This window comes from Lagopus muta, chromosome 1, assembly GCF_023343835.1.
Source record: "Lagopus muta isolate bLagMut1 chromosome 1, bLagMut1 primary, whole genome shotgun sequence".
In the NCBI taxonomy this organism is placed as follows: Eukaryota; Metazoa; Chordata; class Aves; order Galliformes; family Phasianidae; genus Lagopus; species Lagopus muta.
Genome location: NC_064433.1, coordinates 70,023,520 through 70,050,863, shown reverse-complemented (window position 1 = coordinate 70,050,863; position 27,344 = coordinate 70,023,520). Strand labels below are relative to the sequence as shown.

The 27,344-nt window shown below is 38.4% G+C and overlaps 1 protein-coding gene and 1 long non-coding RNA gene across 2 annotated transcripts in view; one reads left to right on the top strand and one right to left on the bottom strand.

The window, feature by feature from the left end:
- Nucleotides 1-27,344, top strand: part of WNT7B (Wnt family member 7B) — an 87,707-nt gene that overhangs the window by 40,568 nt on the left and 19,795 nt on the right. Inside the window, exon 2 of the mRNA XM_048952821.1 lies at nucleotides 6,250-6,476. Coding sequence (XP_048808778.1) covers nucleotides 6,250-6,476 — 227 coding nt within the window. The remainder of the gene's footprint in view (nucleotides 1-6,249; nucleotides 6,477-27,344) is intronic.
- The window catches only part of LOC125696762 (uncharacterized), a 53,986-nt gene continuing 47,365 nt past the window's right edge, over nucleotides 20,724-27,344 (bottom strand). The window contains exon 4 of the long non-coding RNA XR_007378516.1: nucleotides 20,724-20,996. This is a non-coding gene — a long non-coding RNA (uncharacterized LOC125696762). The remainder of the gene's footprint in view (nucleotides 20,997-27,344) is intronic.

The following is a 27,344-nucleotide window of genomic DNA, read 5'->3' as shown; positions in this document are numbered from 1 at the left end:
CCCACATGTCCAAAGGCTTGGAGCTCCAATGGGAATGGGTGCACCATGAGACAGTACCAAGTAGGCCTGTTTGATTTCCATTTCAATAACAAGGCACTGAATAATGATTTCCTAAGGCCTGCTGTGGAAAACAAAATTGAAAGCATAAACATATGCAGATGGAATTCAGAGCCTGGAACGTCTTTGCCAATTCTTACAACTTATGCATGCTCAAAATATTTACTTAGGAATTCTTAATTAAGTAAACCATTCAGTAGTGGTGTACTGTTTCAGATATGTCACAGTGTCGCCGCAAAATATGCCAGTGGTTCCTCCTCTAACAAAGATCCCATTATAGAACTTGTTATCAGGCTTGGTGGGGTAAGTTTTCAGTACAGTGCACCTAGGTCTAAGCCATGCAGCTCCTCTCATGTTAATGGGATTTGTGTGGACAAATCCTTGCATTCCTCACTGAAAAAGAGCTCCTGCATGCCTGTAAGCTAAGGTGAATATCAGGTAGCGTGGCCACAGCTAACATCAGGGTAATCCTAAACATGCAGCAGGGCTGTCATGGGGCTTGTGGGCAAGTGTACACTGCTCCACTGTGTGGCCAGGAACACGAGCAAGTAGGAATATCAGAAGGGAAGGTATGGCTCTTCAAGTCAGCCAAAGCCTGAAGTAAGGTGTAATTTGCACAGGGAGCAAGGATTAAGAGAGAAAAAGTTAGTGTAGGTATTTTTTTTTTAAATTCAAAAATTAAAATCAATTTGTTTAAGTGTTTTGTCTGTATGAAACATGTTTGTAGTTTGATCTTTCTTTCCTATGTTGTCTTTTATTATGTCTTTGTTGGAACCAAATTCTAAGCTCTTTGGAGAAATTTTGGTGCACATTTTTGTGTGTACTGGACCTCGGTGATTAGTTTGTTTATTAATCAATAAGCAGCTAGCTCTTCTTCATCACTTTGTAAAACTTTGTAAAATTCTTCTAATACTAGTAAAAAATTAGAATTTTCCTCATGTGGATGTACAATTGCCCATTATCAGTACTTATTTCATATTTGTATATTTTCCACTTGTGCAAAGATTATAAGCCTTTGTGTAAAATATAGGTCAGGTGACAACCTTTCTATATAGGACTTTTGTCTGAAGTTGTAAGAATACAGTAATATTTTAAATTAATGTCATGACAAATATGCTGGAGTTAAATAAATGCCTGCATTTCTAAATATAAAATAGAACCTAAAGAAGAAATATAAATGAGAAGTACATTTCTATTCTAACAAGAAAGATTACATTAACTTCTATGTTTTTATTACCCACGTGATTTTAGGCCTTAATGCTGAATTTCTGAAGTATTTTCAAGGATCTTTAAGGAGTTACTTGGAATGTGTAATAGAATTATATCGTAGAATTATAGACTGGCCTGGATTGAAAAGGACCACAATGATCATGCAGTTCCAACCCCCCTGCTATGTGCAGGGTCACCAACCACCAGACCAGGCTGCCCAGAGCCACATCCAGCCTGGCCTTGAATGCCTCCAGGGATGGGGCATCCACAGCCTCCTTGGGCAACCTGTTCCAGTGTGTCACCACCCTCTGTGTGAAAAACTTCCTCCAAATATCTAACCTAAACCTCCTCTGTCTCAGTTTAAAACCATTCCCCCTTGTTCTATCACTATCTACCCTCATCAACAGATGTACCCACACTCTCTTCAAATATTGGAAGGCCACAGTGAGGTCTCCCCAGAGTTTTCTCTTCCCCAAGCTAAACAAGCCCCGTTCCCTCAACCTTTCCTCATTGGAGAGGTGCTCCAGCCCATCATCTTACTGGCCCTCCTCTGGACCAGCTCCAAGAGCTCCATTTCCTTTCTCTACTGGGGTCCCCAGGCCCAGACACAGTAATCGGAAGAGCCAAGTAGAGGGGCACAGTCACCTCCCTCTTCCTCCTACCATAGTAATTTTTATGGTTCTGATTTTTTCTTTTTCCCTTCTAATGTTGTGAAAAGGAAGGCTGTAGTTGTATAGGTTCCTGAGAGAAAACACAATCATAACAAGGAACAGATTTTGAGGGACAATATTATTTGTCATCTGTCTTTGTACAATTTAATAAGCATTATTTCAGCAAGTACATTGAAATTTTCCTCCCACTGTCATGATTTTTTGCTTATATCCAGATTATAAGAACTGCTATGGACTTATTTCCAAGAATTTGGTGGCCCTGCCTGTGGCAAGGGAGTTTGAGCTTGGTGATCCTTGAGGTCCTCTCCAAGCCAGGCCATTCCATGATTCTATGATTTTATGATGACAAATATGTTATTTCAAGACTGTCATGCAAAAAGCAAGCTTTCTAAGACCCCACTACTCAGGTTTAGTTTGTTGCTAGCTTTGAACTGTAGTGTCCTATCCAGATTAAGAGCAGGGATATTTAATTTGGATGTGACTCTGTTTATACCTCTATTTCTGTGCTGATGTTTCCCTTGTATTGATGACTAATGATGAAGAACAGTGAAGGCTCTTCGTATGTCAGCTGCTACCAGTAACTGCTTAGATGTGCAACGTTATTCTGCTAGCATTGTTCAATTGGATAACCTATGTGTATGGTACAACAGCATAACAGCTGAAGCATGCATGGGCTACCTCAGTGTGGTATGGTTACAGCTGCACCAGAAATCTTCACAAAACCCTGCATTCAGGATTTCCTTGTGATAAGAATCAAGGGAGTTTGCACTACTGAGAAATATTAGATGGGAAAAGATGCCAAAATGTGGTGTGTGGATCTGTCTTTTGACAGTTATAAAGCAAAACATTCTCCATCGAGCGAAACAAATGCAGTCTTCAACCTGCCAAGAGGCAGGAGCATGGCACAATTCTCCCAAATGTGTGACAGATGCACAGACTGAGGGATGCCACAAGAAATAGCAAAGAGGAAGCTTGAAATGCTGCTGGGTGCATTTCTTTAATAAAAATAAAGTTTTCCAAAACCTCAGATTCATGATTCAGCATTTCTTTTGGCACTGAAATTATAGTAGCAATTTAAAACTAGGCTAAAGAAGTTTGAGGGAATGTGCTGGCAAGTTCAGGCCCAAAAGAGGGAAGTCCCTGGAAGTAATAAAAAACGAGAGCCTTTTTGCCCTCCCCCCCAAACATTCTCTGCTCCCCAGTAATTGCAGCTTGATCCCTTTAGTCAGGATTGTCTTAAAGCTTTCTACAAGCATGCAGTAATTATTGATATCTTCACAATACCTTCTGTGGCAGATACGATCATGCTTATTTTAAGGATGAATAAGGTGCCCCACTTTGATCAAAGCCTGCTCCAAAACCATTGAGAGACCAAAGAATACATTAAAGAATAAACCTAATTATGAGACAGCAGTGGGGTGAATGGAGAAAGAAAATAAAATCTAAATTATACATGGGGTAGATAGTGTAGACAAATCTTTTTTGCTTTCTTTTGTTTTGAAGTAATAAATTATTGCTGCTCAACTTGAGATAGCTGTTGGTGGAACCTGTGGGGGCTCAGCACTTTCCAAAAACACAGCTTGATATCATAGCCCAGGGATGAATTTGTAGCATAGGTAGTAAAATAAATAATTATTTTTTGTAGCTGCATCTTGAGTACTGTGTTCAGTTTTGGGCCTCTCACTACAAGAGGGACATCAAAACTCTGGAGTATGTCCAGAGAAGGACAGCAAAGCTGGTGAGGTGTCTGGAGCACAAGTCTTATGAGTAGAGTGGCTGAAGGAACTGGGACTGTTTATTGGAGGAGTCTCAGAAGAGCCATTATTGCCCTCTACAACTTCCTGAAGGGAGATTGTGACAAGGTGGGAATGAGCCTCTTCTCCCTCATAAGGAGCTAGGACTCATAAGGAGCATAGGACTACAGGGGTGGCCTCAAGTTGCACCAGAGGAAATTCAAATTGGACATTAGGAAAAATTAGAGTGGTCAGGTGCTGGAATGGGCTGCCCAGAGATGTGGAGGAGTTTCCATCCCTGGAGGTGTTCAAGAAACGTATAGATGTTGTACTAAAGGGTATGATTTAGTGGGGAAATACTGATGTTAGGTGGATGGTTGGACTAGAAGACCGTGGAGGTCTTTACCAACCTTGGTGATTCTATGATTCTATGATAAATGATCAGAATGTTACTTTCCCTTGTGGTTTTCAGTATCTCCCTACATTCCTATCTAAAGTGGCACTGCAGAGGTCAGAAAATGTTACTACATGAAGTTCATAATATTTTTTGTACATTTTTATTTCTCTTGCATAGTCTTGATTTAAAGGCATCATCATTTTATTTTATTCAGTTGTTCAGTAGAGGTGGGTGAGAAACAAAATCTCAGCTCTAAATCTGCATGAATCCTGGGGAGTCACTGATTCCAGCTGATGCTTTGTTGCTCAGTACTCAAGTACCATGAATGAGAGCTACTGAGTCTGAATGAGAAAGGTCTGAGTGTTCATGTCCCAGACACTGTGAGTTGTCAGATCTGCAACTACATTTTGTTCTTATTTTTTTTAATAGATAGTACCACATGGCATGCATGCTCTATGTTAGCAATACCTTGTATCCATATCTATAAAGTCACAAGCCATAAATAAAAATTTACAACTGGCAAGTTTCTTAGAGATTTTTAACTTCAGAAGAGATGCACCAATACCATTAAAAGCAGAATGAATCATCATAGAATTTCCATCTCACAGTAAAATTGGTATTTCAATTTGACTAGGGAAGAGTTCTCCATCCTTTTTGCTCTGGCTTTACTGTAGTTTATTGAAATAGCAAAATGAAACACTCTGATTTTGTTCAAATGCAACATTTATGTAATTTTTTGGTTACCTTTGAGATGAAGAGTATAAATTCCTACAAAATGCTTTACTTTTGTTTAGTCAGCATTTTCCAAAAAGACCATATCCATCCAGTGGGAAATTTTTTAATACTGAGAACAGAGGCATAAGTGATTGTTCAAGATGGAGAGGAAAGGAATGGGGAAATTACTCTGCACACTATTATTAACAGGATGGGAAAATGAAACTATCTGTATGGCCCATTTTTAGGAGGAGAGACGAGGGTTCATTGAGCTACTTCTCTGCAGTTATCAAGAATCAGAGCACTTTGTGCAGCAGATTCTGCTGAGCTCTGTGATGTCTATATAACTGATCAAGGATGGGGATCAGAAACAATGCCCACAGGCATCATTTTTGGGGCAGGATGCCTCAAGATCTTCCCTTTTGGTACTGTGCGTTATTTAGAAGGCATTTTCAAAAGTGCTTCATTGACTTGGACGTTGAAGAGCATCTTCTGAAAATGGACTGAAGCCTTCTAAACTGTGTAGCTGTCATGTAGTCCAGTACAAAGTGTTGAAAAAGGACTGTTTTGCTAACAGAACTATTCTGCTGGCTTGTCCAGTGCCACTTGAGCATAGGTAGTACTCAGGATAGATGTGTCCTGAGGCATCCCTGAATATGTACTCATGTTGTCTGATTTTTCCAAAATATTACTGCTTAAAATGCAGTCTGTGAATATGTTGAGAAATGCGCCTGGAAAGATGCTGAAAAATAAGCTGAAAAACGAAAAATAAATGTACTAAAGTGAAAACATATGGTAGGTGCAAGTTACATGCACACTTTATAACAAATTCTGAAAATATACTTGAAGAATGGGAACTGCAAATGTTTCTGGTCTGGATGGCACATACCTTAGTATGATCACTTGTATGTGCTCCATGATATTTGCCAGGTCTAAAAGTTCAGTTATGCTAGTGAACTTTCATTAATCGATCAGGAACTTGAGTGTAATAATGAGCAGGAGGGCTGACTGTGTCAATTCATCCTTTAAATTGTGTTCAATAGTTTCACATGAGGAATGCTTGAACTGGCTGTAGCAATTAAAGTGCAGAGCCTGAATCTGTGTAGGCCATTCAAAGCAGACATGAGCTTCAAAGATTCACAGACAATCAATTAGCATTATTTTCTGCTTTTCAGTATGACTTAGTTTCCACTTAGCAGCAGCTGGTGGCACTGCACAGGACTGAAATGAAAAGTGCCAAAATTCCACTTGTGTGGTGCTTCTGGCACAAATCAGATTAGGAATTACTGCAATATTTCCAAATCCACGTGCCAGACCAGAGAGGTTGGGATAAGTCTGTGTAATTATAGGAACACAACCTCCAACCTTTCCTCATTTACTTAGCGCCTTGCCTGCCACACTGCAGCATTCAGCAAAAGCTATGAATCGCCTCTATCTGATTCTAATGTGTCTTTCTGCTTTTCTTCAGAGCTTTGTCATCTGTGGTGGCTTTAGGAGCTAATATCATCTGCAACAAAATCCCAGGCTTGGCCCCTCGGCAGCGAGCAATCTGCCAGAGCCGCCCTGATGCCATCATTGTGATCGGAGAAGGGGCACAAATGGGAATCAATGAGTGCCAGTACCAGTTTCGGTATGGGAGGTGGAACTGCTCTGCGCTGGGAGAGAAAACAGTTTTTGGACAAGAGCTTCGAGTAGGTAAGGGAGTCTCTAATACAGTGCTAAAGCGGTGTACTGGGGCTATTTTTTATCTTTCTCACTATGGTCCTGCAAAAGCTTATCCCCCTCTTGTATTTGCCTGCTGGAGTTCAGCAGTGAAGCTCCCAGAACAAGAGTTGTCTGTATTTTTTCACTGATTGAACAGTAATTTGCAAGAGGCAAAAAAATCCCTAGTGGATTCTAGATGAAGTCATTCACATCTGTGCAACTTCGTACCCAGCAATGACCCAGATCCCTGCTCAGACATCCAAGGACATAGTCATCACACCCTGTGAAAAAATTATTTCCCATTTTTGTCCTGTTAAAGGTTGCCATGATAACTGCAGTGTATGATATAGCCAATCAGAAGGGAACTAAAATGAGCTGCATACAACACCTCCTCACAGATTAAGTAGAAGGAAAGTCCCAGTTAACTCATGGAAGTATAGCTCATATAACACAGGCCTTCCAATGTAAAGCAATGATACATACCCATTTTAGAGTTGCTATCATATTTTAAAGAAAATACTGCAAATGATTTGAGGCAGGAAACCTATTCAAAGAAAATAATATAGGATCTTGGCCTGACAAACCACTATCTGGCAGAAGCTAAATGATTACTTTCCATTTATCCTATGTCTGATATTATTTCATAGGGAGGAATATGCATATATTTTTTCCCACCACTGAGATCATTGTTTTCCTCATCATCCAGCTCATTATATTAACCCTCTTCCTGTCCTTACCTCCTTCCTCCAAGGGCTGCCATCTTATCATGCTGATGGTGCTAAGTGTTGGGTAATGTTTTCCAGTGTGTGTGGCTCTATGAGGGTGCTCAGAGTGAAAGCATCCAGCTTCCCTTTGGGACTGTATCACATTACTGTTGTGTCACATTCTTCTCTGGGTGACACCTTTTTCTTAAATTCAGTAGTTCATGTGAACCTGTAATATGAACACGATTAGATGCAAGATCTCTTTAAAACTGCATGAAAAAATGGCATAACGTTTCATCTCATCTGTGCAAGGAGGAAAGAACTCACATGGTCCTCCTCAGAGCCATAGATCATGGCTCTGTTTTTTTTTTTTTCCTTAGCATGCCTATGAAATGAATGCCAAAAGCTGAGATAGACTTAAGTCAATGATAAAACTGAGCTTTTTTTTTTTCAAAGAAAATGCAAGTATGGGGAACTGACTGAGGTATGGGTTTTGAAGGGCATGGTGGCAGGGTTATACAGATTTGAAATTAAATAAATACATTGACATAATGGGAACTGACTCACATCATCAGAGAATCACCATATTCTATGATCTTTACTCCATGTAGAAAATACGCCTTGATTAACTTTATTTTCTTAAGGAAACTTTAAGTGGAAGACATTAAACATCCTCAAGGTACAGTGTACAAGAAATAACGTCATATTTGACATTTGCCTTCAATTTTAAATATATCAGAACAGCATCTAGTCACTTCTACTGACTATCAGAGACCTAGGTCTGGTCTTCCTTAGTTGGTCTTATGCTTATTTGTCATAAGTTGATGTCAACAATGATGTTGCTAGAAAATATATAGATGCCATGCATACTATTGTTCTTTATGTTCATTTATCCTGATCTGCAAAATTCTGCAGGAAGAAAAGTCCTCTTAATGTCTGTTTTTGGAAAGAGACACGCTGGAGTGTTGTACCAGAGTCTGTGTCATTGTTAAATTTTCAGTTAAAAAGGTTTTCACAACTTCTGCTCTCCTCTTCAAACTTAGTATCTCGCGATATCTCACCAGCACCCTCCTTGTATTCATAACTAATAATTTTCACCACTGAGAAAAACCGTGCAAGTGAGCACAGTGAAATACCTAAAGTAGACAACAAATTGTGCTTGTGCTTTCTTTCTGAAATAAGAGTTATAGCAAATAGAAACTGTTTGGCATCAAGATGGACTAGCAATCAGGATATCAACTACACAAAGTTTGAAAAAACAGGGTTTTCTTGAGCCCTATACAGGTCATTTTGCCAAAATGTTCACCAGATTCTTGACCTCTTCACCGAACTTGGGTGGTTTCTTGCAGCTCTGAAATGACTGATGTGGAATTTGGTGGATTCTTTTATGGCTTAACCCAAACACAGACAAAACTTGGCAGTTGCAGCAGAGTTCTGATTTGACATTTGTTGAGTGTGAAACCACACAAACTGTAACGGATGGAGAAGGTTTACATGACCCCTGCCACCTGAGCCAGATGAGTTCCATACAGGTCTATAAAGAGTCCCATAATCCATGTGTCTTTATTTGTTTTATTAGAGAATAGCATCCGGAGACAATGTGGTCATTATCTAGGGAAAGGACAGGATTTAGGAAGTGGTGTTATTACACTAGCAAGGAGTAAAAAGAAAAATAAGAAAAATAATTAAAAAAAATACTCAGAAGGTTCGAAAGACTTGTAAGCATAAATATTTGCAGGTGTAATAAAACACATCTGTATCTGACGCATACACAAACACTAAACCAGATATTTGATTCTGGCTTAGACAAACTGAAGTGAGGGTTAGGACTAAAAAGTATAGGCATATTATCCACCTGACCCCAAAGGAAATCTCATCTAGCTCCACTGCAGGACCACTTAAGGACAAGAAAAATCAAGACAAATTATTCAAGTCATAGGAAGGAAGGGGAAAGTAAACTATGACAGCAGGATCTGAATTGCTTTAAGGCATCTTTAGCTTACAACCCAGACCGCTCATGCAGCACGGCCCAGACCATAATTTGGCCATTCCCTGCCCTGTGCTATCATGGTGAATGGCTGTTGAACACCCTGGCCCAGCCCTGGGCACACACCCATCACTCAGTAACAGCCGAACATTGGTGTGAGATTGGCACTATCTGGGCTGAAACTAGGGCATGGGGAGGGAGCAGTGCAGCGCTAACTCGAATTATGGCAAATAATTCTATACATTTTTATACATTGGATAAAGACAGTCCTGTGAACAGCAAAAAATGCATAGCCTTGCTTTCTGTTTCGATAAAGGAATTTGAGAACCACTTCGAGGTTGCTGAAAAAATCATCAATTTTTTGGTATATTCGCAATTCCATTTTCAGTTGACATAAATAAATAACCTGCAGATTTTCAAATGGAATGTATATAGTTGCAATCAGATAAGAAGAAAAAATTGATCATGTCTCCTGACCAGACTTTTATAAGCCTCTTTTTGGCAGTATATACATTTGTAACAACTGTTTTCAAAGGTGAAAGAGAGAAAGAGTAAAATTTTATCAAAAATCTCTGATGAACACTTTGAGAACTCACTAAGAATTGCAGATACTTCAATTGGAACAGACTGACGCATTGGTTTCACAAAAACAAGGCCAAATATCCCACTAGTTTTGTTTTTGTTTCTCTCCTTTCTAATGTTTTAATAAAAATATTAAAGATTAAAATAGGTTTTGTTACTTTTATGCATTTATATATACTTATATAATATTAGGTAATTTATGAGAGCTGCTCTGAATATGCTGATCCCAATATCAGAGGCAGATGGTGGTGGGATGGCAGTAGAGGCTGAACTTTCCAACCAATATTTCATTACATGTTGTTGCCATGTGACAGATGGCAGCAGAGGGGCAGTCTGACAGAATGGTGCCTGACATGGAAGCATGTATGAAGCAAAGGTGTGTTACTGAGTTCTTCCATGCAGAAAAAATGGCACTCACAGGCATTCATTGATTGCTTTCTGAATGTTTGTGGAGATTGAACAGTGGATGTGAGCACAGTGAGGTGACAGGGGTTACATTTCAGCAGTGGTGGTGATAACAGTGGGTCAATTCTGCTTGTGCAGATTTTGAGGAGTGTGGCATGCAGACTCTTGTTCACTGCTGATGAAAATACATAACAAATGGTGCAGACTATGATGAAAAATAGTATTTTGTAGCTGAGAATGTGCTCTATTAAATAGTGTTATTGTAATCATTATAAGTGTTGTAGTTTCCATGGAAATAAATATCATGCATTACTTTCAGCGTGACCTACATATATGGGGCTCAAGACAATTCCTCTTCACTCAGTGCTGCTAGGCAACCCAAAAAGGTTGGATGCCCATGACCTCTGTAACACATGGGTGTTTATGTTAAAAACAATCTAAATATTTTGTTCAGAGGACAGAATAACGACTGTAGCAACTAAGTTATGCATGGGGCATTTGTACTTATATGGAAGGTTTACAGTAGGCAGACATAAAAAGTGACAGGAGTATCCAAATCAGTAGCGTGAACAAAAGATGTGGCATGGGGTTAATAAATGAAGCATTGTGTATAGATTTTTTGTTTGTTTGTTTGCTTGTTTGTTTACTTATAGCTGGGAACTTTTCCAAGCATGCTACTCCCAAAGAAAATTGTCGCTACTACACTCAGTTTTACTCATCAAGTCCTTGTATATACTTACAGCTGTCACCTTTCTGCAATCAACCCTAGTTTCCATGCCTGCTCCTCACATTAACTCATCTTTTGCACTCTCCATTCATTCTTTTTATTATAAACCTTGAGATTATCTCTTTCACAAATAGATTCACAAACTAATTGGTTAACAATATATAAATTAGTACTATAAATTTGATAATCATTATTGAAAGATAATTGTTCTAACTTGTTGAAGATAAGGAACCTGGTTTGGAAGCATTTAGTCTCTGATCCTAAGACCATGGAGTTATCTTAACTGCCCTAAATGATGTCTGAAGCTATCTATCACATAGGTAACTCTAAAAGTTACAGATTATTAATAAGAGTCGGAAGCAAATAACTCCAAGGAAATAAGTAGCCAGTACAGTCTCTGAAGTAGTGGATGAGAATATGAGAAGTGAAACTTGCTTTCCTTTGAAATAGTATTGTTCCAGCTAATTATTGATCATTTCCACTGGAATTTTCCGAACTGAAGTGCTCATTAAAAAACTGTTGTTATCAGTGTTTAATCCAGGGCAAAAATGAGGCGCAGAAGATACAAGTGCGTGTAGCTGTCAAGATGGCAAAAGGAATTTATAGATGCCTCCTCTGACAGACTCATGATATAGAAAAGGATCACAATGTAGTATTATTCATCTGGCTGTCTCACACACTGCAGAGTGTCTCAGAGAAAACCATAGAGATATGGTATAAAGAAAAAATTAGTACATTAGTCTCTCTGAAAGACTCTCTTCTGTTTATTTCAGTGGAAATAGCAACAGATACAAAGAGCACAATAACATTGTTTGATAGAGCATATCCCCAGGTACAAAACACTATTTTCCAATACACTCATCACCATTAACTGCATATTCACCAGTGATGAACAAGAGCTCTTCATTTCACATCTGACAGCTGTGCACAGCCTTCCAAAATGTAGCCTGTCTTTCACTTTGCTGTCACTGCTGAAACACACTACTCGCTGCCTCACTGTGCACATATCCACTTTTTGGTCTCCATAAACATTCAGAAAGCACTGATGAATGTCAGTGGCTGCCATTTTTTTTCTGCATGGAGGAATTCAATGACACACCTTTGTTTCATATATGCTTCCATGTCAGGCACCATTCTGTCAGACTGCCCCTCTGCTGCCATCTGTCACATGGCAACAACATGTAATGGAATATTGGTGGGAAGTTTCAGCCTCTGCTGCAATCTTACCACCATCTGCCTCTGATACTGTGGGCCAACATAATAAAATAGCAGGCATTACTTTCGGAGCAGACCTTGTGTTTGAACTGCACATCTCATAGAGAAGAATCAACACATTTACTTATTTAAATATCTGATCTTTTTTTTTTTTTTTTTGGACCTACAAATTACTGATATATGGAAAGGATGCTTCTAAAGTGAGATTAGGCTGCTTGCTGTGAGAGATTTAAGAGAAGAACACATTTTCAGAAACTTCCATTCACTTTGTGCTTGCTTAAGTTTTACTTCACACTCTAGGCATAAAGTGGGCAGGATGGAAAAGAAAATGACCTTTTTAAAGACTGCTAAAATATGTGCGTGGATTTTCTTAACTCACACGTGAAGAGTACCTTCCAAGTTTTTTTGAGAAATAATGACAGAAAATAAAGTCAGTTGTCAATATTTGTATACAAGCATTCACTCATACACAAGCATACACATGCAAGTGTTAAATGCTAGGAAGACAGCATCATTTCAAAGAGAAGATGAGGAAAGAGAAAAGAACATCTTCTGAAAGAACGATACTCATTTAAAAAAAAGATATTCTTCACTACATATGCATTAGAAACTGGTAATAAATCCACACTGAATCCCAACATTTCAGCTGCAGACCTAAAAGAAAATGGCAGTTGAGCATGTAAGATATGTAAGTGATGGCATAATGGAGAAATTATTGACATTTTAATATCAGTAAATTATTCTTGGTTCAGGCCATATATAGGCTTTATTTAATTTGGATTCACATATGAATTCAGTCATTTTTATTCTGGGCTACAATGGTGGTTTAACTGAGGTGCCAAATGTTCATAAAACTTCCTAGTAAAATGGGAGGAGTAGAAAGGCTTATTATTCTCCAAAAATGGAAATTTACCCCCAGGCTGATACATTAATCTGGTACAGTAGTGTCTAGTATGAGTTGGCCAACTTGCAAAACTTTGCTTGCAGTATGAGCAGAAAACTTCCAGTACATGAGGACAGGCGGCATTCTTAGGAATGCTTTATGACCATACACATGTTTTAATACTATCAGCAAATCAGTAAAGGGAATCATAAATGAATCTGGATAGTTTGCTTTAAGTAAGTATCTCTATCTCTCTATTACCCTTTCCTTCCTCCCACCATTTTTTTCTCAGTTACTTTTTGTCTTCATTTTCCAATTTTTAATCGATACATGTTGCTAGTTAATGCTCAGCAATATTCATACATCAGGTTGACTGTATGACTGTATGTTTATTATTCTAACATCTGTATATTTATTATGGGAAAATCTATCTTTACTGACTTGTGTTATATCCAATAAAAACAATATGGGGGAAAGAAAGGAATCGTGCAGCTGGAAACAATTTGAAAGGGGAAAATGAGCTGGAATTAAATTATTTTAAATGTGATACAGACAAGAGTGTGCACTTCACCAGCGGAAAGGCAGAAATTATCTTTGTTGTAGCAGTAGGTGCTATGATTGGTTTAGGTTTATCAGTTACTGTCAACCACAGTTGCATGGTAGTCTGTGGATCTAACATGGAAAAAACTTTGTTTATTTTGTTGTTGTCATACAGGATGATTCATAAAAACAAAGTCTTTTTAGCATTCAGACAACTGATCAGAAAGAAACTTGCTGGTAATTTGAACTGGAAGTCTGCCTTGATGCAAGGATTTGATGAAAGCCATTTCAATGTGAGAGGTGGCTTCTTGCAAGATGGCATTGTCTTCCAATGTATAGTGCAGAGGCTATCTGGGATGTCAACAAAAAGGTACACATGATGTATTTAATCAGCCAACACTATGTGCATCTTATATAAACTGCATAAGACCAAAACACATTGGATCTTTATTGCTCACACGAGTACCTTGGAGTGACTGCCAATGCCCATTTCACAAATGTCATGTGGAGGCTTTGCATTTGCTACTGTGATTTAGTTAAACGAGTACATGCTACAAATAGCATGGCAAATTTAATGAGCTGTGGCTTATGCAACAATAATTTTTAATAGAAGCACGGTGGCATGTTACAAGATGTATAATCCTCAGTAATGTGAAGAGAGAGATTTCTCATTATTAGGCTGAATTAAAAAACAAAAACAAAAACAAAAAACCATACATAGCAAAGTTACCATTCATACCAGTTGGGTAAGTCAGTCAGGCAGACAGAGACATCTGGTAAAGAGAATAAAGTACAAAATCTGAGGACAGTATGCTCATTTTGCTGGTAAGATTTATCAGAGTGCAAACACTCCTTGCAAAGCCTTCTGTTAAATGGCTCAAATAAACAGTGCATTTCTTTTCGCAACTGTTATGTTTCTGGAAGGAAAAACAACCTTAATAAACATAAGAGTATTCAATATATTTGTATGAATTTATTATATATATACTATCACGGAAGGATTTCAGCTTTGTTAGTGACTATCCCACAGGTTTCCTTACAAAGACAGAAAGGCCATGCTGGCACAAAATCAGGCTATTTTCCCTAAAGACCCTCATGCTTACATTAGTTGTCCTATAGGCTGTGATCTAAGTACGATAAGGCATGCAGGCTGCCTTAGGACAGTTTTTACAGGACAATTCCATTTGAAGATAAACTACAAAGTAGAAAAAAGCTGTGAAAATCTAGTTGCTGCAAGGTAAAGTGAGAAGACTATTCCAGTTTGCATTATCATCATTGAAAAAAATTAGAGTAGATTCAGACAGTTCATATTTTCTGACTTTAGAAGAGTGGATAAAATTTTTACTATCACAAGCAGAAAAGCAATACGGTAACCCAAACCAGAATAAGAAAATAAACCTTCCAGCTGGCAGCTGCTGATTCTGGGAAGGTTTAGTAAAAGAGTTATGAAACAACTACTGTGCTAAGAATTGATAATATTCTAGCTGAGGAGACGAGCTCTCTTGAGAGTAGTAGGTTCAGATTTTTCTTAATTTCAGTAGGTTTCTGTCTGGAGGTTTTTAGAAAAAATAAAAAGTCATTTCTCTTATAAGGAAGTACTGTGTTAAAGAAACATTTTAAGAGATGGAGGATTCCCATCTGAGTGAATCTGTTCATAAATTTGTGGCTGATAATTTCTCTGAGCTTTAAATATTTCTTTTTATGCCAGAGCCTCACAACGATTCAGAAAGAATTAATGTTTTCAAAACAGACTGCAAATCACAGATCAAAAGATAAATGTGAATGGATAGTACCATTTGTAAATTATGTGTTGATAGTAAAAAAAATTTGACTTATATTCTCTACTTCCATGCCTTTTTGTAAAGTACAACTGTCCAGTTGAAGAGTAGCAGATTAAAAAGTTATCATTGTCATTCAAATATTTGTGTCTCTGAAAGAACACTTGCAGACACAGCACTAATATATTAATACATTTATTTCATGAACTTTACATGGCTTGCAGCTGGATGAAAAATGGTAGATGCTGACCGGAGTGAGATCTGGAATTTCCATCCTGAGGGGAGTGCTAACTCCTTAAACTTTTGTTTTATTGCATTTTACCTATAAAAACGAAGTTTTCCTTGGAACAGATGTTGTCCTGTAGAGAGTTTCGAACTAAAATATGCTGATATACCTGACTCTGACCAACTTCATTTTGGTCTATTAGTGTATTGCCTTTTAAATTAGTTAAGGATGAATGTCCTTTGATGTAAACTGCAGGGACCTGCAAATGTGGAAATCCAAATCTCTGCATCTCATGTGCTTTGTTCCTGCCTAGTTCCATATGCATTCTAAGTTACATGGCTCTATGAGACACCATGCAGCTTGGTTAAAGACACTGCATAGCACAACACACTGCCTTCCTGTGACCTTAGACCTCAGGTTACAAAAGGGCCATTGTGTTCTCAAAAAACAACAGGTTGATATGGGGAAACAATTTCATACTTTGTTTCAGTTGTCCAACATCAAATGGATTTTAAAAAATTAAATAGAATAACTTCTTTTAAATGCCAGTGTGGAAAACAACATTTATTTTTGAAATAGATGGCTAGTCAGGGTTTTTGGCATTTTGTGATCTAGTAAATCTGGCTATCTGCAGAAGCAAAACCTGATGTTATGTGTAATGTGGCTTTATGAATAGAGTGTATAACAACCTATAACTCTGACCATGTTGTGCTCAGCATTGGCCAGAACAAAATCCTCATTTACAGTTGCTTTTTAACTTTGCTTTCAGCTACTCAGGATAAAATTTTCCATGTTACTGGTCTGCCTTGGGATGAGTGAGTCAGAGGTTCCATGGAAAAGATAGTAGGGAAATTCTAGGCTGTTATTTAATTATAAGCTGTACCGTAATTTGGACACGACAGGGCTAAATTTGAACAGCATTAAGAGTGGCATTTCCTTACTTCCAAGTGCCTTGCTTGAAACATCCATGTTCCTTTACTGTCATTTTTTTCATATCACTTTGCAATAAATTTTGCGGACTACAAATGATACATAGCATGCTGACTGAATAAGAAACTTCTAGCCTTCCAGTCCTATTGATCAGTGACTTTCAATGCAATGCTCACCTTAAACAGGAAGGCAAATAACATTTAAAATTACCCACTGTCTGCTGCTGGGCCGAGCCCAGTATCATGGAGAGCAAATTCTGGTCAGTAGCATTTTTGCTTCTGCTTTCACAAGAGCCAGGATTTTACATCCACTCAAAAGACTCCTGCCTTTTAAGTACAAGCAGAAGTTTAAATTGGAGCTGAGTTTTGTATCAGGGACTTTACTAAAACCTAATTCAATAAAAAGAAATCAACTGTGCAGTATTTGAATATTTAGGTACAGAACAACTTTACAAACTAGCATGTGCTGCCAAATCTTCCACTTTCTTACCACGTGGTAAGAAATTCTTTCATGTAAAATGAAAGTCAGCACAGAAGAGTAGCTGACCCAAACCTGTCAGTAGCTGATGCTGTAATAACTTGGGCTTCTAATGACTCTGAAGATTCCCTGCATTTCACTAGTGTGGTTAACTATGTTGTCAAAATCTCTTCCCTAAAATTACATATGATAGGTTTGGTCCATCTAGCTCAACCTCTACATCAAGCAGGACAGATTAAATGTAACATTAGATTTCAGAGTTGCATGTAGCAGCATCTATCCCTTTCCTGCCCTTTTGCTTGGGATGCATTCTGGCTAGTAAACCATCTGTTTCTAAATTGAAAATCTTGGAACAAACAGAGAGGCATGTACAAAAATTACAAAAAACATATTTGTTGATCTGTACATTTTGGTATGCAATTGAATGTTTCAGCATTCATGCTCAGATCACCATTCCACGCAGTTTACTGTCCCGCCTCCAGTCATGAACAATTTCTTTGTCTAATAAAGTGACTGGCATATTCAAAAATATTATGACTGACAGTATCTTATTTTCTTATTGTGAAAATTTCCTTCCTGAGTATCATGCATGACTCTTTAGCATTGGATTAAATTACCCGTGACTAGTTTATTTCTTACTAACGTATTGTATGTCAATAATTATGAAACAGAATATTATTGTTAATGATATGAGATTAAAATGAAAGCAAGCATGCAAGCAAACATACAAGAGGACAGTTTTATGTATTATTGTTGGGAGATCTGAAAAAACAGAATCTAGCAGAACTGTACTAAGGTTCAAGTTAGCCAAGAACTTGTGTCATTGTCTACTTGTCTAATATACACTTAACTTTAAACTCAATGTTTTAAGTCCTATTTGAGTGTAACGGGGTTTGAAAATGCTTCACTTTAAATGCATGCCTAAGTTCTGTGTAAAGTATGGAAGTCATAGTGAAAGCCAGCATGTAGGATCAAGCTGAGGATGGGTCTTTCAGTTAGCAAAAATGTACACTTTTTCAGTTTTTATTCAGTTTGTTCTTAGGATGTAACTAATTCTAGGTGAAGACTTAGAGTCACAGAATCACAGAATCACAGAATCACAGAATGGCCAGGATTGGAAGGGACCTCAAGGATCATGAATCTCCAACCCCCCTGCCACATGCAGGGCCACCAACCTCCCCATTTAATACTAGACCAGGCTGCCCAGGGCCCCATCCAACCTGGCTTTAAACATCTGTACACAACTGTAGTCTGTCAGTCCCTCTACTACAGAGATTCAGCCTCAGATTTCTGGGACTGGCAAAGAAAAATGATTCCTAGGAATTAATCAACATTGGTGTAAAAAAAAAGGAGGCTTGAATGGATGAGGAGTTTATAAGGAGGCCACTCTCATCCCAGAAAGAAAATTAATGTGCTGGCTTGTATCTCCCGATTTAAGCTCAACAGACATGGGATGACTTTGATGACAACAGTTAAAGGCAATTGCTGTTGACAGATTACTGGAAAGCACTATTCAGGGTCATTATTTATTTTTACCAGTTTGCTCATTTCTTCATGCCAACATGGAAACTTGTTTTCTGTCTTCATCATGGGCACTGTGTCCAGCTTGGGGTTGTCCAGTTAAGAAAGACAGGGAAATTCCAGAGAGAGTCCAGCAGAGGGCCACAGAGATGATCAGGGGCCTGGAGCATTTCCTGTATGAGGAAAGGCTAAAGGACCTGGGGTTCAGTCTGGAGAAGACCAAAAGGAGACCTTATTAACACTTAGAAATATCTAAGGGGTGGAGTCAAATGGATGGGGCCAGGCTCTTTTCCGTTGGTGCCCAGGACAATAGGCACAAACTGGAATACAGGAAGTTACATCTGAACATAAGGAATATTTTCTTTACTTTGAGGATGACAGAGCACTGGAACAGGCTGCCCAGAGAGGTTGTGGATTCTCCTTCTCTGGAGATATTCAAAACCCTCCTGGACTCCTTCTTGTGCAACCTATTGCACGGAACCTGCTTTAGCAGAGTGGTTGGACTAGATGATCTCCTGAGGTCCTTTCTAATCCCTGTGACTATTTGATTTTGTGATCTACCTATTCTGTTCAAACAAGGTGTCCACTGACAGGGTTGAAGCAGCTTTGCAGTTTCTGAGGGGAATGACACAAGCGGTAACCTTGGCATCTGTCTTTGTTGCTGAACTTTCAGGCTTCAGACAACAGAGGCAGAAAAATGGAGAGTCCCTTCCTCACTTCTTTCTTTTGGCCCAGACTCACACCTCATAGATCAGGCACTTGGATGAGATGTCTAAGATGAGAACCTAGTCAGCCTGTATTCCTTGTATGGTCAAAGAAGAGAGAGAAGCACTTCCAGAGGGTAATTTGGATCTCAGTTTGACTGCATGACTGTGTGGATGTCCCAGTTGACTGTCTTGGGAGTTTAGACTCCCTAATTAGGTATCAAGCCTCTTTATGTCTAATTTTGGTCTGTCTGTGTAATTTTGCCTTCTCTCTACATACATTTCTCAGGGAGCATGTGGTCCTCAATGAAAGTCATACCTGCTTGCCTGATATAACAGACATGGAAACATGACCTTCATTTAAACTCCTGGTTATTATCAGTACTCATTTACCATTAATACCTGCAGAAATTGTCTAAGTTGATGGCTTTCAGGCAGATACTGGCAGAAAAATGCTATAACCACAGGCTTATACTCCACCGCTATTTGGAAATTTAAGAACAAGTGTGAGTCCAAAATTACCACCAGATGGTGCACCTATTTAGCAAGTGACAAAGACATGTTCCACAAGAAAGGGTAGCCTCCAGCAACCCATCAAGTTTCTTCCCCTGCTGTTTCTTCTCAGTTGTGATATGAACTGAATGTGTTTGAAACATGGACCTTCTGTTACATTTAATATGATGTATGTTTTCAATCTCTGCATGGGAGCCTTTCAACTGCTTCACTAGGGGCATGAGGAAGTGGGAAAAAGTGTAAAAAAAGATCTGTGAAGGTGCCTAAAGGGTGAAGAAAAGGAAAAGGGATGAGTGGGGAGCAGGAAAAAATGGTAATGGTAAATGGCAATGAGCAGACTCCAAAATCAGAAATGATCAGCACAAGCCATCTGTGCACTTCTATTTTGTTAAGTGTGACTAGTTCTGATTATTAATGGTAAGTAGCTGGTAGAATAGTGAAGTCAGGGCATTTCTGAAGGATAGTCTTGATGCAGAAGTCAGTGTTTTGGAAAACTGCCAATGCCAGTATCCCATGCGAAAACACACGGAATATTTATTAACTGAGTAGCAAAAGTAGTGAACTTTACTAAACTGTGTTGCGTTTTTATTCTCTGACTACTTCTCATTCTGAAGCATTTGTGGTATTCCACACTCAAAAATTAGCAGAAATTGATAAGCATGTTTTCTGCCATATTTTTCTGAACATCACAAGAACATCTGATTCATCAACTTGATTCGCTCTAAATCATAGAATCATAGAATATACTGAGTTGGAAGGGACTCGTAAGAGTCACTGAGACCAACTTCTAAGAGGGAATGGTTTCAAGCTATGGCAGGGGAGATTCAGGCTGGACATGAGGAGGTATTACTTTTCAGAAAGGGTGGTCAGGCAGTGGAATGGACTGCCCAGGGAGGTGGTGGAGTCAACGAGCCTGGGGGTGTTCAAGGAAAGACTGGATGTTGTGTTGAGGGACATGGTTTAGTGGGAGCTATTGGGAATAGGTGAACGGTTGGACTGGATGATCTTTTAGGTCTTTTCCAACCTTGGTGATTCCAACCTCTATGATTCTATGATTCTATGATTCTAAGATGGGAATGGGAAGACTATTTCCCATTCCCATCATCCCAGGGAGGAAAACCTGCAGTTCAGAGGGTCACAGCTTGCTATAAGCATTGGCAACAGATAGAGCCATGGGCTGAATCACATCAGTACACTATCATGTGTAGGACATGAGTAGATTTCTCTTCCCATCGTACTTTTCTTCTTGCATTAATGAAAATTTTGAAGTTGTTTGTAGGTTACTGGCAATCCTCTTCCATGAACATTACAAAATTAACCTGAAAGAAAGTATTATGAGTCTGGTTTTATTATGCTTTAAAGGATTCCGTAATTACAATTTAGTAATATATTCCCAGAAAATAATTAATTAGAATGGTTGTTCTTTTGATTACGATTTGACCAGAATGGAAATGTCTGAATAGAATATCCCCTCTGAGCAAAGAATGAAAACATTTAAATACTCTTTAATCAGATAAGTATTCATTCTGAAAGGATAGAATCTTTTTTCATTTTCTTTGCCCGAACTGAGAGGAAGACATCATCCAAAGAATCTCAATAAAATTCTTCTTCTATCATTTTTCACATACCCTGTGGCTCCTAGTGCAATGTGAGAACTATCATTTTATGGTTAAAGCAAGGACCAGGAGATAATGGATTTGGATGATCCTTCCAGTTGTGCCATATACTTTTCTTGTGACCTTGGGCAAGTCACTTCATACCTCGCTGTCTAGAAACTACAGATGACTAATTTCAGTGGGAAACTGAAAGGCTTAATTAATATGGGCTAACCTCACTGGGACATAAACATTTCTGAAGCATCCTGGGATCTTCAACCAGAAACAATTGCTCTTTAAGTCTTCTTATCCAAACAGGAAGCAAAGGACAGATATGTCAGTGAAGGGATTCATTTTTATAGAAAGCGAGCTCAGGTCTGAAACAGAGTCCTTACTGAAGAATCACAGTAGGCCTGGCATGATTTCTTAATCTGAACAAGAAGGAAGTATGGAAGCTTTAGGTAGTTGTCTACAAAGAGTCTGAAATCCAATTTCCCAAAGATAAAATATTGCTTAGTACTTACATGAAACGTTATACAGAGAGGAAATGAATCTCACTGGACCAGTAACTGTTACTTACTATATGCTCACTGTTTGTCTGCCCAAGACTCTTTTTCTAGCTACTGGCGCACAGTGACATCCTGACACTAGCAATGTGGCTTGAACACATTTTATCCCCTTTCGTTTTTTCCTTGTTTTCTCCTCTTTTTTTAATTTATTTCAGTAGTTGAGCAGTGCTGAAAGCAAATTCCCTTCTTTTGTTTGCTTTTCCCTTGTCCACTGATCAACGAGGTTTCTTTTTTACAGACACTACAGTATAAACAGAAGCTCTCAGCAGGAGTGTTAGCTAGGATTTCCCTGTCCTCTTACACAACCAAAGTTTCTGCAGGACTGCTTTATTGTTTTCTTTCAGGGATTACCAGCAATATTCCACATACTACTGACACAATGAGGCATAAGCTTCATTCAGAGAACGCAAGATGTGATTTCTAAAGAATTCTAGACTACAGTGCAACTGAGGATGGCCATGGAAAGCCTGAAAGGCAGCAGTCTACCCTGAAATCTGAGAGGTAGAAAGACTTCTGGAGGGTTTGCACACAGCACAAAGTATTTCCATGACCACTGCTCAAAAGTTAAATTCAAAATGTCTGCTCTGAACGTCTTATATAGAAAAAAGAAACATTACATTATGTGATATGCAAAAATATGACTTGGTACAATGTAGCCGAATCCAAGATTTTTCACGTGAAACATTTGTTTTGGTTTGGTTTTCAGACATTTGCCCTTCAAACTGGTCTATCTTAATTAGAGCTCAACCTGAACCACAAAAGATAGATTTGAACTTTCCCAGAGTTCAGTGGTGTTCAGATCTGGCTTTTGGTTTGGCCCATCACAGAGATAAGGGTTGGTTTCAAAAAGTTCAGATCTGCAAACAAGATTCTTCAAAGCATGGGACTGTGAAGATTATTTAATGAGACCCAAATCTTGTAATGGTAAATTTGCAGTAGAGACACTTGTTAGTGTTTTTCTGAAGATCTTTTTTTTTATTTTTATGTTTTAATGTAAGCATGCCTGAAAGATTATGTTCATATCAATCTATTTGAATACCCTTGTATTCATTCTTCTGGAAGACTGTTGTGTCTTCTTTCCTGATCACAAAGCCCAGATCCTGCTCTGAAACTGGAGTACCTCAAGAACCTACAGATTTTGCTTCAGATCTCTGTGTAAAACTCATCCTTTAGTTCTAGGGTATTGTGTCTAAAAACAATAGAAACTCCTTGTGGGCAAGAATTTTGATCTCTTTATTCTCATGGAGTTTTGATTTTTCAGCTGAAGGGGCAGTTAACCCACAGGGCTTCCATTCATGCATTTTTCAAACCCTTCCGTGCAAACTCTTGCAGGTTTGAACTAGCATCTTAGGGTGAACTTGCACAGTTACTTGCCAAAACACAGGCTTAGCTTTCTGATCTTAGCACAACGCAAAGAACAAATATCAATCACTGATCTAATAAGATAAGATAGCCTGACAGGTTTAGATTAAACAGCAATCCAGTATCTTCATGAGGCCTATGAAGATCAGTGTAATCACTCATTGTTTTTGTGAATGTTGTCACTTGCTGACCCATTGTCAGGACCAGCAGCTCCAGAGCTCAAAAAAAAAGTCTTTGCAATGCTTCCAGGCTTATTTTGAAAACCAGAGAGGTTTGGACAAGTATCTGAACTCTGTGTGTTTAATCCAAAACCCTCTGAGCTCTTTATTCTTTTAAATCTCTTTCATATGTGTGATTTGTGCTGCATCTTGTTCGCTGAGGTTACAAATGAGTACCAGGCAAATACCCTGTAAACACCAAGAAGGGTAGACATCATCACTTGAATCTCTTTTTCCTCTCAGAAAGATTGTCAGGCAAGCCAAACTTGAACGCAGCCTCATAGGCAGTGTAAGAGTGTTTAGAAGACCTTTAAGAAAATTTGAATGCAACTTTGAATTCAGCCCCATTCACCAGAACTTTCTTACTTGCTTTTCACAAAATCTGTGCTCTGGCAGGGAACAGCAGTGATTTCTGGGGTTGCTGCCCAGCTATTTCCCCTATACCTGGAAGATGTGGTCTTTACAGCAGAATTAGCAGAGCAGAAGGCAGGCTCATACTAATCTACAAACCCAGCTTCTATTCTGATGCCACAAAGGAAGGGCTGGCTAGAACTGGACTGTAAGGTAAAGCCAGTGAGGCATGCTTCTTCTTCTACCATGGATGATACCAGGGCAGTGGTGTCATCCTGAACAGTCACACAGAGACACTGTGTCTCCCATGTCAAACCTTGTTTTGCCAAGAATGCTCTGGAAAAAAACACTAAAGCCTGCTCAGCTGAGGGAGGAGTGGTGAGTAACCAGTGATAGAGCTCACACTAGAGATATGCTTGTGAAATATAACATTGCATGTCATAGTCAGTCCTCTAGGGTGTCCTGTAAGACATCAAAAACCAGACCAGTAAAAACATGATTTGCAGAACAATCTTAAGGAATAACATGCAGAATGACCCTCCAGAAAATTGACAACACTGCCCAGCAAACACAAGAGCCTCTCTGTTATGTTCCTGTGTGGACTTTTACAAAAAAAAAAAGGCAAAAAAAGCAAAAAAAAAAAAAAAAAAAAAAAAAAAAGCGATGTTTTAGCTTAGTCTTTTGTACAGTATTTCTTTTTTTCTTTTTCTTTTTCTTCTTCTTTTCTTTTCTTCTTTTTCTTTTTCTTTTTCTTTTCCTTTTCCTTTTATTTTTATTTTTATTTTTTTTTGCCAAGAACAGGAATGTTCTTTGCCCGTGAAGTTCTTGATATTCTATGAAGAATATCTAGAAGATATTGCCCCTTTATAATATTTCTATAGATTCATAATGGAAATAAAATAAATATTTTATGTAAATATTTATTTGTATCCTGGCTAGATCAAGTAAATGCCTTGTGTATATTATTCAGTTTGATAAAACACACTTCATGAACCTTACTTTACAAGTGTCATGAGTACCTAGAATTAGCTTTATTACTTTATTTCACATAGGCTCATTCTAATTTTGTGCTTGATATAATCTGAAAAACTAGAAAAACATACCAGAAGAAGTTGTATTTTGTTCAGTAGAATACTTCTGTCCTAATTAGCTGGATAAATAAGGTCATCTTCTAGTTTTTAATGTAATGAAAACTTTCTTTCTTCAGTCAGAATATAGAACAGGATAATAGTCTGATTTTAAGGGTGGGACTCCCTTTACTTAAACCACCATATGCCTTCAGCAATTACAGCTAGATGACAGCTGCCAGCATAGTTTGAAAGGCTCACAGTACAGGGAAATGTGGCTTACCTCTCTGATAGGATAAGTTCAGACTTTGTCCCTTTGTATGAATATTTTACTCACAGTTTTGGGGCTTCCCCATCTAGCTTGACTACTTCTGGAAGTCTTGTTTTTTCATATCTAACTCTTTCAATACTTGGTGATGTTTGATGTTTGATGTTTGATGGAAACATCCCGACCCCGTGGAAAATAATGTGTGCCAGAGCATTTAAAAGATAGGCTTTTAAACTTTATGTTTCAGATTTATTCAAAATATCTAGCTCTTGTGCTATAGATGTAATTATCTGTATACTGAAAACGCTGGGATCTCATCTCTACAAAAACACAGCTGTTTATGCTGACACATATAAGAGGCCCAGTGATTGAGATCCTGCATAAAATTGCAGCTATTGTAGTGGTAGTCAAGAAATGTCATTAACACCAAACAGAGACATGAAAACATTTAGCATCTCTCTGAAATAGAAGCAAATGTAGCTCTGCAAAAACTCTGACAAGAAACTGAAATTAGTTGTTTTGTCAAGTGAAAATTAAGGAAAGGCTATGTAACTAACTTTCTGCAAGTATGGTGTGCGAGGCAGCATGAATATAGGATGTTAGAAACATGTTGTAAGTGCTTCTGCATTGCAGGTAGGCTGGGTGATGCCAAGTGTTGCTGTGTTCAAATCCCCCCATGGCTCTGCAGACAAATCCCATTCCTAGGGAAGACCACTGCATTCAAAAATCTGACTTACATTTCAGATGTTAGATGAGAAGTCTACTGCTGACTTCTTTCATAGCCTCAGCACAAAGAAAACCCAGCCAGAGAACAGCATATTCTCTGGCAAGTCCTTCTGCTGTGTGAAAAAATGCCTTAACCTCCTTGTTCCCCTGTAAAAGAGGTCTATATAGTGGAAAGACACACTTTTAAAGTCAGAGCCTGTCTCTTGCATAAAAAGATTTGTGTCTAACACAAATTGTAGCTGAGTATCACTTAGTCTAGACAGCCAAGGAGAACTTCCTTTGTGAACAGCTTCATTTCTAAAGGCTCAAGTCCATAAAATTCACATGTGAAAATCTGTGATTTTGGACTGTCTTCCATTTGTCTGACTGGTTCAGAGTGGAGGGGTTTTTTGTTTTTTGGTTTTTTTTCCTCTGTTATTTATTTATTACTTATGATGATTATAGTGGTAACAACATTTTCTATTTCTTAAAATTCTAGTGTTCAACACTTTCCTTGCTGAGCACCACATAGATCTCACAGAAACCTGTATCAGGTGATATTGTAGTGTACTCTCAAGAGCAAAACTAAAAATATGTATGCCCTGAGTAAAAGCTATAGCCTCCCTTTCCTCTTTCTTAACTGGTGTTTTTATTTCTTCCTGTGAAATATCTTTCAAAAAAGGGATAGTACATAGGTAAATTCTGTACATAAGAACTGTTATCGTGAGCAGACCAACACAATTCAGTTATTATAAAAGCAACTGGGTGAGTGTGGCCCCATCTCATTTGAGGATATTAGCATACTTTCAGACCTAGTTTCTCTCCCATGCCTTCAGGATTCCATGCTTTCTGACAATGGGTGGAAAGAACTTTAAATAAACCAGTGTACTACAAGATGCCTCCAACTGAGTGTTCACATATTAGGATATATCAAACCACTAGTCATCACTGAAAAGTAAAAACACCAAACATTCAGCAGGGAATCATTAAGTTCCACAATGAAACTTCAGTAGTTCCAGAACAGAACACAAGCAGGAGAAGATCCCTCTGCTCCAGCTATTGCATCCCACATAGTGCTTTGACTGTATTAGCAGTAGCATTGTGAAAACACAGTCGGCTGTGACACTGCACAGGCTTTCCTCAATGGGACAGTGTATCTGGAAGCTACCCTCTCACGGTTCATGCACTGTGTATTTCTCAAGCTATGCTCTTGTGCATTCTTTCAATGAGTGTTTAATACCATGTTTTGATAAAACTTTGATGAGAACAAGTAGTGGTAGTTTTGGATCAAAACTTGATGTTCCTATATTCTTTAAGAATGAGATAAAGTTTGTTAGAGCTGAGTTACTAAGAGATGTTTGCTTCAACAAACAAATGGGGGAGAGCCTAGAATTCCCTTTTTCTCTGGCCATTTTCAAACATCATCAACACAAAGATCAAAACTAGCATACTGAATTCTCAGGAGCTGTCCCAGAAAATTCCAAGGAGCGTACTTCAAAAGACAGTCAAATACACAAGAGAACTATGCTCAC